Below are 12,112 nucleotides of genomic sequence, written 5' to 3'. Positions count from 1 at the left end.
ACATTGATAGATAACTTTTTTATAGACCAAGATAAGTTTAAGGACATAAATGCTTATCCTGTTGAGAATGGTCTTTCAGATCATAGTGCACAGCTTGTTACAGTACATGACATAGCTCTATGCAGTATAATAAATCAGACTTTCAAAGCAATGCATTCAATTGACAATATAAATATTGCAAACTTTAGGGAAAGCCTACAGCAGCTAGACTGGGATGAAGTGTATAAGGAACCCGATGCAAACTTGAAATATAACTTATTTCACAATACATTTTTAAGGGTATTTGAAAATTGTTTTCCCAAGAAAATAGTTAAACATAATTCCAAGAAAACATATAAAAAACCTTGGCTAACTAAAGGAATAAGAATATCTTGCAACCGCAAAAGAGAACTGTATCTAACAGCAAGAGGGAGTACTGACCCCGAAATTGTTCAATATTATAAAAACTATTGTGCGGTACTAAGAAAAGTTATTAAAAAGTCCAGAAGCATGTGTATCATGTCTGAGATCAGTAACTCTGATAATAAAATTAAAGCAATTTGGAATATTATTGAAAGGGAAACAGGGCAACCAAGAGCACAGGAAGACTTTAGTGCAATAAAACTGAATGACAAGTGCACTAACAAACAATCAGAAATTGAAAATATTTTGAATAATCATTTTTTAAATGTTGTGGAGAAAATAGGATCTAGATCTTCACTAGAAGAGGCAAGGCTATTAATAGAAGAGGCCATACCTGCGCAGTTTGAAACAACTGTAATTCCACCAACCTCTCCCTCTGAAATCAGTAAAATAATAAACTCACTGAAAAGTAAAAGCTCTTACGGAATTGATGGCATTTCCAGCAAAGTACTTAAAGCTTGTTCCCCACAGATAAGTAGGATTCTCAGCCACGTATGTAATAGCTCTTTGGAGCACGGTGTTTTCCCTGATAGACTGAAATATGCCATTGTAAAACCATTGCATAAAAAGGGGGATACGTCGGATGTCAACAACTACCGCCCAATCTCTCTTCTGACAGCTCTATCAAAAATTTTTGAGAAAGTAATGTATTCAAGAGTAGCCTCCCATATTTGTAAAAATAAAGTACTAACAAAATGTCAGTTTGGTTTTCAGAAAGGCTTTTCAACAGAAAATGCTATATATGCTTTCACTGATCAAATATTAAATGCTCTGAATAACCGGACATCACCCATTGGTATTTTTTGTGATCTCTCAAAGGACTTTGATTGTGTAAATCATGGAATTCTTTTAGATAAGCTAAATCATTATGGTTTGAGTGGGGCAGTGCACAAATGGTTTAATTCATACTTAACTGGAAGAATGCAGAAACTTGAAATAAGTGGTTCGTGTAATGTTAAAACAACAGCTGATTCCTCAAACTGGGGTGATATCAAGCACGGGGTCCCACAGGGTTCGGTCTTAGGTCCTTTACTGTTCTTGATATACATTAATGACTTACCATTCCACATTGATGAAGATGCAAAGTTAGTTCTTTTTGCTGATGATACAAGTGTAGTAATAACATCCAAAAACCAAGAACTAAGTGATGTAATTGTAAATGATGTTTTTCACAAAATTATTAAGTGGTTCTCAGCAAACGGACTCTCTTTAAATTTGGATAAAACACAGTATATACAGCTCCGTACAGTAAATGGCACAACTCCAGTAATAAATATAGAATTTGAACAGAAGTCTGTAGCTAAGGTAGAATTTTCAAAATTTTTAGGTGTGTCCATTGATGAGAGGTTAAACTGGAAGCAACACATTGATGGTCTGCTGAAACGTCTGAGTTCAGCTACGTATGCTATTAGGGTTATTGCAAATTTTGGTGATAAGAATCTCAGTAAATTAGCTTACTATGCCTACTTTCATTCACTGCTTTCGTATGGCATCATATTCTGGGGTAATTCATCGTTGAGTAGAAAAGTATTCATTGCACAAAAACGTGTAATCAGAATAATTGCTGGAGCCCACCCACAGTCATCCTGCAGACATCTATTTAAGGATCTAGGGATCCTCACAGTATATATATTCCCTTATGAAATTTGTTGATAATAATCCAACCCAATTCAAAAGTAATAGCAGTGTGCATACCTATAACACCAGGAGTAAGGATGATCTTCACTATGCAGGGTTAAATCTGACTTTGGCACAGAAAGGGGTAAATTATGCTGCCACAAAAGTCTTTGGGCACCTACCAAACAGCATCAAAAGCCTGACAGATAGCCAACTAACATTTAAAAATAAATTAAAAGAATTTCTAGATGACAACTCCTTCTACTCATTGGCTGAATTTTTAGATATAAACTAAGTAAAAAAAAAAAACTTAATCATTAGTGTCATGCAATATTTTGTGTAATGTAATTTCTTGTACAGACATCTTTTATTAACCTGACACGTTCCACATCATTACGAAGTGTCGTATTCATGATCTATGGAACAAGTATTAATCTAATCTAATCTAATCTAATCCTCCATGACCATTATGTGCACTTTTGCAATGATTTCTGGAGTAGTGGCACATCTTGGCCGACCGCTACATGGATCATCGTCTAATCTCTCCCAACCAAATTTAAATTCTCTTGTCCATTTGACAACAGTTGAATATGAAGGAGCAGAGTCTATCAGTGTGTTCTGGAAATCAGCATGAATGTCCTTTGCTTTCATGCCTTTCTTTTGTGAAAACATTGCTCAAATCTCAGTTTTTTTCCCATCTTCACAAATCGCTACTCATGAACAACAGAGCCACGTAGCTGCCACAGCTCTCTTCCAAGAGCACTGACATGACGTGTGTTTTCGGCCAACAGTCGAATGAATATCATGGGAACAACTAGTTGTGCTAGCACTGACGTCTCATGGTCATTCTGAGAATTTTTCAAACAATCCTCATATGAACTATTTTTCCAGTGTAAATCATTTCCACAGACAAGAATATCTACAGTTTCGCTGCCATACCATAATTACAGCCCACAATCTGCTGGAGTAGCAGCACTGTAATTAAAACCATCCAGTACCTGCAGGGTTTCAAATGACAGCTGCACTTAAACTAAAGGCTGGAGCATGAAAAACCAGCCCCAAGTACAGACTGCTCACTAATTGCACACAAATATTGCCTGCCAAGAGTAGATACAGCAGCAGCATTAACTTATGAATTCAATTTAACGATATGGAGTAATGATTTGTATACATGTTCCAACATGCCTGCCCTCCAGTGGTGTAACTGCAACTACATGAAAATATGCACGGTGAATTAAAACTTGCACAGATGCTTTACGCACTTATTTGTGTCATTTTTCTATATATCTTGTAATTTTCATGCAGCAATTCTATATGCCTATGAATAACCCTGTATTATCCCAGATACTGCTCTTTGTCCCTTGCATCTACCCTCTTGCATGTGATGGCTTTTGCATTACTTATAGCTGCATCAGTGATGTGTTTCATATTTAAAAATTATTTAGTGCTACATGGGAATACCCACACATTCAGATGTCAAAAATGCACACAATCACTACAAAACATTGTGAATAGGCTACAGTTATAGAACATACTTAGACAGTGGCATTTTGCACAGAGGCAATGTACACCAGCAGAGAGAGTTACAGGCATCTGATGACAGTATTGCATGCAGTACATTCTTGTTATTATTTTTAATAGGCAAATTATGTAATGCAGTTAAAAATACTCACAGCAATGTTACTAGTACAATAAATTCTACTCATTGTTGCTGCACAAAATGTGTGTTGTTAAAAATTATGCCAGTGGTAAAAGTCATCTCTCATGTTCTTATTTCCGTGGATACTTAAAATATTTACAGTCATGTCACCAGTATAATAAACTACAATGGTCATTACTATGTAAAACATAATGTGTTTTTACAACATCGTAATTAAAGTAAGTAGTAGTCCGTCTTGTTCATTAGTTAATGTGGTACTTAAAATTTTGTTATAGTTGTTCAAGAACCTTGTTACTGAAAATTATTTCAATCAATTTTTGTAACGTCATTAATACAATCAACTACATTCATTTGTCCTCTGTTTGATTCTACTAATAATGTACTTTAAAATTCACATTAACATCACAAATTTAATATAGTACTATCAAACAAAAGAACATAGCTCCACAGCACTGCCAGACATCATGATGGTAAAAGCAGTCACTTGTATCTGCTGGTTCATCTGGTACTTAAAATATGACTATACTTTGATCTCTAAAATGTTCATGTTTTCCTTTGTTAGTTGTGTGTAAAATTTTTAATGTTTCATTTATGTCTAATGCAGATTGTCTGTCTTCTCTCATCCTGTGTGCTTGATGTTAATGACTTATTCTCTCCCCCTGACATGTTCTTTAAAATGTATACTAAGATTTAACAAAGGCTAAATCTGAACATAGTAGGGGTCATTGACGTGAAATGGAAATAAGACAAGGATTTCCAGTCAGCTGAGTATAATGTAACATCGACAGCAACAGAAAATGGATTATGAGAATATGAAGACGTAGAGAGAAAATATGATACTGAAAGGGTAATACAGTATGTTAAGGGAGATGAAAATCTAATAGTCATGGGGGGACTGGAATGCAGTTGTAGGGGAAGGAGTAGAAGAAAATGTTTCTGGAGAAAATGGCTTGGAACAAGGAAAAAAGAGAGGAGAGTAACTAATTGAGTTCCGTTACAAATTTCAGGTAGTAATAGAGAATAATCTCTTCAAGAATCGCAAGAGGAGGTGGTATACTTGGAAAAGGCTGGGTGATATGGGAAGATTTCAGTTAGATTACATCATTGTCAGACGCAGATTCTGTAGTCAGATATTGTATTGTAAGGCATACCCAGGAGAAGATATAGACTTAGATTGCAATGTAGTAGTGATAAAGAGTAGGATGAAACTTAAGACATTAATCAGGAAGAATCTATACACAGAGAAATGGGATATGGAAATATTCAGGAATGAGGAGATATGCTTGAAGTTCTTTAAGGTTATAGATACACCAGTAATGAATAGTTCAGTAGCCAGTACAGTTTAAGAGGAATGGATATCTCTAAAAAGGACAATCACAGAAGTTGTAAAGAAAGGTAACTGTGAAGTAACCATGGATACAGAAGAAATACTTCAGTTGATTGATGAAAGCAGAAAGTACAAAAATGTTCAGGGAAATTCAGGAACACAGAAATACAAGTCACTGAGAAATGAAAATAAATAGGAAGTGCAGGGAAGCTAAGACAAAATGGCTGCATGAAAAGCGTGAAGAAATTGAAAAAGAAATCATTTTCAGGAGGATTGACTCAGCAAATAGGAAATTCAAAAAAGCTTTCAGTGATATTAAAAGCAAGGGTGCTAATATTAGAGTGCAACCAGAATTGCACTGTTAAATGCCGAGGAGAGAGTGGATAGGTGGAAAGAGTACATTTAAGGCCTCAATGAGGGGGAAGCCTTGTCCGACGTGATAGAAGCAAAAACAGGAGTCGGTTTAGAAGAGGGTTGGCATCCTGTATTAGTCAGAATTTAAGTGAGCTTTGGAGGATTTAAAATCAAGTAAGGTAGAATCAATAGATAACATTCCATCAGAATTTCTAAAATCATTGTGGAAAGTGGCAACAAAAAAAAGACTGTTCATGTTGGTGAGTGGAATGTAAGAGTCTGGCGACATACTGTCTGACTCCGGAAAAATACCACCCACACAATTCTGAAGACTGCAAGAGCTGACAAGTGCGAGATTTATTGCAAAATCAGCTTAACAGCTCATGCATACAAGTTGCTGACAAGAATAATATACAGAAGAATGGAAGAGAAAATTGAGGATGTGTTAGATGACCATCAGTTTGACTTTTAGAAAAGTGAAAGGCATCAGACAAGCATGAGTACAGAATATGAATTGAGAGTAAATCAAAGAAAGGCAGAAGTCATGACAGGTAGCATAAATGAGAACAGCAAGAAACTTATCTGAATTGATGGTAACAAAATATATGAAGTTTAGGCCTTCTGCTACCTGGGAGGCAACAGAACAGAAGAGAAGAGAAATGAAGTATTTGAGATGTGGTCCTCCAGATGAATGTAAGGAATAGTAGGTTCTCTGCAGAACCAGAGGGGAAACGAATACGTTGATAACACTGAGAAGAGGGGACAGGTGGATAGGACAACTGTTAAGATATGAAGGAATGATTTCCATGATACTGGAGGGAGCTGTAGAGGTCAGAAACTGCAGAGGAAGACAGATATTGGAATATATCCAGGAAATAATTGAGGGTGTAGTTCGCAAGTGGTACTCTGAGATGAAGAGATTGACAGGAGAGGAAATCATGACAGTCAGAAGACTGATGACTCTAAAAGATCTCACATTTGAGAGAAAACAGCCATACCATATTAGGTGCAAACAAAAAATTAAAATTTTACATCGAGCTTATCGGGAAAAATCAGGAACATTTTGCAGGTGTTTGAATATGCCAGCATCTGAAAAAACAACCCTGACAAATATTAAATGAGCGGACAGATTTGACAAACAGGAGGTCTTCGGAAAACTTTAGTCATATTTTAAGCACCATATGAGCAAATGAACACAAATGACTGCTTTTACCACCATAATATCTAGCAGTGCTGCATAGCTTTACTTTTTTGTGTGTCATGTCTGCTGTACAACATTATATTTGTGAATTTTAAATTACCATATTAGCAAAATGAATGCAAGGGGTCATTTTTATAGCTGACAAAGAAGATTATAACAGAACGACTCTATATTTTATACAATAATAACCAATTTAATTATCTATATTAAGGATGTTTATGTAAACAAGGTTTTCAAGAAATTGCAGTTTTTTTTCTGAGTTCCATTTGAATTAATGAACACAAGGGACTATCTTTCACCATTTCTGACAATGTTATGAAATCACACTATATTTAATACAGTAACAACCATTGTACTTCATTCTAATGGTGACATTATTGTGGATATTTAAGTATCACGTGAGACACCACTTTTACCATTGGCATAATATTTAACAAGACCTTGATATATTTTATGCAAAAGTAATGAATGCATCTACATATATACTCCACTAGCCACCAAGTGGGGTGTGGCGGAGGGCACAATACGCGGCAAGTCATATTGCCGCACCTCTGTTTCACTCAGGGATCGTGCAGGGGAAAAGCGACTATCTGAACGCCTCACTATGAGCTTTAATTTCCCTTGTCTTTGAATGGTGATCATTGTGTGATTTGAAAGTTGGTGGTAATAATATATGCTGTACATCCTCGGTGAAGATCTGATTTCGGAATTCAGAGAGCAACCCCTTCTGTTTAGCATGCCGTGTATCTGCAAGTGTGTCCCATTTCAAACTTTCTATGAGATTTGGAATGCTCTCACGATGGCTTACCAGTCACAAATCTTACCGCTCTCCTTTGGACCTTCTCAGTTTCTTGAATCAGACCCAACTGGTAAGGGTCCTATACAAACAAACAATGCTCTAAGACTGGACAAACTAATGAACTGTAAGCTATTTCCTTTGTTAAAGGACTGAATCACTTGAGGATTCTATGAATAAACCACAATCTAGAGTTGGCCTTTCCTGTTACTTTTGCAATCTGATCATTCCAATTGAGATCATTCCGAGTAGTCACACCCTGATACTGACAAATGTTACCGCTTCCAAAGACTGGGGCATTTATTTTGTACTCTTACATGAATGGGGATGTTCACCTTCTTATACGCAGTAGTTTACAATTACTAATATTGAGAGATAACTGCCAGTCACTACACCACACGTTTATTTTCCGCAAATCCTCATTGATTCATGCACAACTTTTGTGTGATACTACTTTCCTGTAGACTGCAGCATCTTTGGAAAACAGTCTAATGCTGCTGTCATTACCATCAACCAGACGTAATTGTACTAGCAACACTGTTGTAAGTAATCTTAACTTGCACTATAAAATATTTTTCATCAATAATAATGACAGGTACTTAATTGTTCAGTACTGTTGTTATACAATTATAGCTCTCAATGCTTGTATACATAGACACACTATAAGATGCAACAGTCTAAGCCTATTCTTTGAGTGTTGCCTTTTGCGCAATTTTTATAACACCTATGTTTAAGTCTGTGGAAGCAAGAACAGATTATGCTGCTATATACTTTAAGCAAAAACTTAAAAGCCATTTGTTAGCAGCAATGTATTCATGTGGTTAATTACAAAATGTGTTCCTGTATGCAGTACATAATGTAATATAATACATGATGGATTAAAGGTCATCTTCAATAAAGAATTTGACAGCTTACAGCTGTCAGTGGTTTTATCATCCATAGTTTTCTGGGTTTTCTCTTTCTGTTAAGGAACCCTTACAATGTGGAAAACTTCAAAAGCAGAGAGCCAGGTGTAGTGAACACAATGTCTTTAGTAGATTTGTTGAACCTTCAAAGATAAAGCAAGGAAGAATTGCAGAACCTGTTGAATGGAATCAACAGCCTAAAGAGGACACAGTAGGGATTGAGAGTACACAAAAGACAGACAAAAATGAGGTGAGGTGTAGCAGAAATGAGAACAGTGGAACATCAAAATGGGAGACTATGGAACAGATGAATGATATCTGCTATCTTAGAAGCCAAATAACAATTGCCGGACGAAGTAAGGACCACATAGGAAGGAGACTAGTACAAGAAAAGATAGCATTTGTGGCCAAAATCAGTCAACTACTATTACACATTGGCCTAAATTTGAGGTAGAAATTTCTTAGAATATATGTTTGGAATACATCATTGTAAGGAAGTGAAAAATACACTGTCTGCAAAACACACACACACACACACAAAATTGAAACGTTAAAGATCTGGCCCTATAGAAGGATGTAGAAAATTAAATGGACTGATAAGCTAAGGAACTGGAACGTTCTCCACAAGATCAGTGGGGAAAGAAACATGTGGAAAGTATTGAGAAGGAGACACAGCATGATAGTACATGTTACTTTCCATGGTACTTGAGGGAGGTGTAGAGGTAGAGGTTAAAGACAGAAACTGGAAAACATTCAACAAATAATTGAGGGCATGTCTAAAAGTATAGGCTCTGCATGTATATAATCCAGCCCAGTGATACCTTCAGTGCAGATACACAAACATAAATGAACACTCTTGAGGAATCAGCAAATTGCTGCAGTTAGGGTAATGATCAGGGGCAATATGTTACTAGCATGTGGATGAGTTTAAAATCTGAGTCAGTCAGGGACAATATCAAAATGACCAAGGCAGGCAAGGTGACCATTCATTAGAAACAGAAAAATCCGGGTGCTTGTCCCTGTTTGGCACAAATTTTCAACTTTCCCCAATGGTATATTTCAGTGCCCAGTAGCAGCTAGTCTTTATTTCCTTTGGATCATAACCTTAAATGTGTTGCTATTGTCAGTCGCCCTCTAGTAACATGCACTGCCAAACCATGGTCCACAGAACACTTGCAAAATGACAGTTTCAGTGGTTGGCCATAGAATCTTAGTATGCTAATAAAAGGTGGGGAGTGGTGCTGTGGCCCTTAGTTTAATATTACACGTAGTTCAATTGCTTGTAGCTTCTGCCATGCACTTCAGTGATCTGTAATGTAGATGAAGATATAGCAGTCTACTGGCAGTGTGTACTGCATTTTAGTAATGCCTATCAAAAATAGTTTAAGGCTATAATTATTGCTTCATATTTCTGTGAAGCTGTGTCGATGAAAAATCTGACATTTTAATTCTGGGAAAAATATACCTTCATTATGAAACCACTGATGATACTTCGTATTTATGAACTACAAAGTACCCCCATGCAGCATTTAATCACTATCGATTGCTTTGGCATTTTCAAACTGATATCAACTGACGATTTTCCCTCAGTAATTACAGCAGAATCAACAACAGCTTGTAGCAGGCAGTAAGAGTTGTCCAATGTTTCTTTTTCTTTCTTTCTTTCTTTCTTTCTTTCTTTCTTTCTTTCTTTCTTTCTTTTTTTCAGGTGGAAGACGCAAGGAGGTGCTGTACTAACCATGGCCTCCAGATCCATCCATTGCCCCTTCAAGACCTGCTCTAAAGCTGTACCACGATGTCTGCAGCCTAAGGGTTTATCGCATACAATAGTCTACATGTACATGTGTATATAATCACCTTGAGCATATTTCCAAGACACTTTTATCAAAGTTATTGAAAGAGTTTGTGACTGAAGCCTTCAAAGAATGGATATATTTTTCCTTCGAATGAAACTAGCACTAGGTAACATAGCCATGATCTAATTTGCAAATGGTTATTGGCTTAAATTTTTACACACTTTCACAGTCTGGATATGAAAATGTCCTAGATGTTCTAAAGAATTTCATATTTTGCAAAACAAAAAGTATTTATGGAAGTTACAGCAATGAGCCTCCATTGTATCTCGTCACTGAAAATAGGGACTTTTACTGTAAATTCGGAATTCATTTTTGGAAGAGACATATTTCGACAAAAGAGAATTTTTTTCTGATAAGAGGAGTTTCATATACAATTTCTCTTATTCTGAGCTGCTATCACTTGCTTATAAGCACACATTCTTTTGCTATGTGGAGTATATAAATACTTCCTTCTAGCATACTGTTTTGAATGAAAATGAACAGGTTGTAAACATTATAGTTCATCATAATGTGAGTGCAATACAGCTGCCCATAAGTGTAATATAACTGTTTATAATTTATATAACATAAATTTTAAATCATGATATAATTGAAAAAGCCATTTATTATTCGATTCACTTTATATGTACAGTAAAGTGCATTGTAGAGTATGTCTTAATTTTAATGGAACGGAATATTATTTTATGAAGTAATTTTGTATTGTTGGACAGTTATAAATATAACTTATTACTGTTGTATCCATGGGATTAATTTAATTACTGTAAAACTACACCAGTTGCTCTCACTCCTTTTAGTCCACTATTGCTTTGACCATTCTGGTAAGTTATTTTCAAGTGGTTCTGAAGAATTATGCTATAGAGAAACAACTTCCAGATGATAAAAGTAAAAGTTTAGTGGATATAAAATCTTATGTGCTCAGTGATACTGTTTTCTATTTTACTATCATGAGCAATGGGAAGTGGATGTTAACAGCAGACAGATTACAAATATTCCAGAAGCAGCAGCTCCTACTCCATTCTCATCAGGTTTGGACTCAAAAAGCTCAGAGAAATTAAACATAAACAAACACAAATATAGCTACCTCTTTTCCTAATAAGAACTAATAGTTACATTGTACAGACAGCATCCTGTAAAACAGAAATATTTGGAGTGTCAGATTTTTATTTTATCATTGTATGGCACCAAAAAGATGACACAGACTAATGAGAAATTAAAAAGCAGCTATGAATATTGACTATTATATGCAGTCCAGGTTCTTGAGCAAATCAGAAACATCTGTCATCACAGGGATTAAATGTTCTTTCTTGTCTGCTTACCTCTTGGTCAGATACTTAAAAGGTGAAACAACCAACAGCCTTGTTTTAAATTCCACAGTTGCAGGCAGATAATTGTTTGATACCCCATTTCATCGTTGAGGCAGCATGGCATCTGCATTCTGTTGAGACTAATTTGTTGTTCACATCATAAGTCAAATTCTGACGTTTGGATGCCGTAGTGGATTTGCTTTGGTGTTCTAATCCTCACTTAATTCATTCTTCAGACAACAAGTGTTTGTATCTCAGCAAGTTCTTCATCTACTACAGGCTTGATTAATATTATTCTGCAGTCAAGATGATTCAGAGAGTGTGGAGTTAAATGTAAATATTAGGGTATGCAGATGATCTAAATATCATTAGCGATAGGAAAGAATCTCTAACAGCAAATGCGAATGGTTTAATCAAGGCTAGTGAAGATGAAGGTCTAAGGGTAAGTGAAGACAAAAGTAAATACCTGGTTACTACTAGAATGCCAACAGCAGTAGATCAGGAAATGTTAAGAGTTGGAGATATGCAGTTTGAAAAAGTGAACACATTTAAGTATCTAGGCATGGACATCACTTCGAGAAATGAGATTGAATCCGAACTGAAGAAGAGATTAGGAGTGGGAAATGTCTGCTGCTTCTCACTGAATAGATTACTTCATCATGGATATTGTCTAGTAATTTAAAGATTAGA

At 35.9% G+C, this 12,112-nt stretch overlaps 1 protein-coding gene across 1 annotated transcript in view; it reads left to right on the top strand.

Annotated features, from left to right (window-relative positions):
• Positions 1-10,855, top strand: part of LOC126267486 (uncharacterized) — a 319,130-nt gene extending 308,275 nt beyond the window's left edge. The window contains exon 10 of the mRNA XM_049972770.1: positions 9,971-10,855. Coding sequence (XP_049828727.1) covers positions 9,971-9,999 — 29 coding nt within the window. The 3' untranslated portion in view covers positions 10,000-10,855. The remainder of the gene's footprint in view (positions 1-9,970) is intronic.
• Positions 10,856-12,112: the final 1,257 nt, after the last annotated feature.

The sequence above is a fragment of the Schistocerca gregaria genome, chromosome 4, assembly GCF_023897955.1.
Source record: "Schistocerca gregaria isolate iqSchGreg1 chromosome 4, iqSchGreg1.2, whole genome shotgun sequence".
Lineage (NCBI taxonomy): Eukaryota > Metazoa > Arthropoda > Insecta > Orthoptera > Acrididae > Schistocerca > Schistocerca gregaria.
Note: the sequence above shows the minus strand (reverse complement) of the source record. Positions and strands in the feature narration are given on the sequence as shown.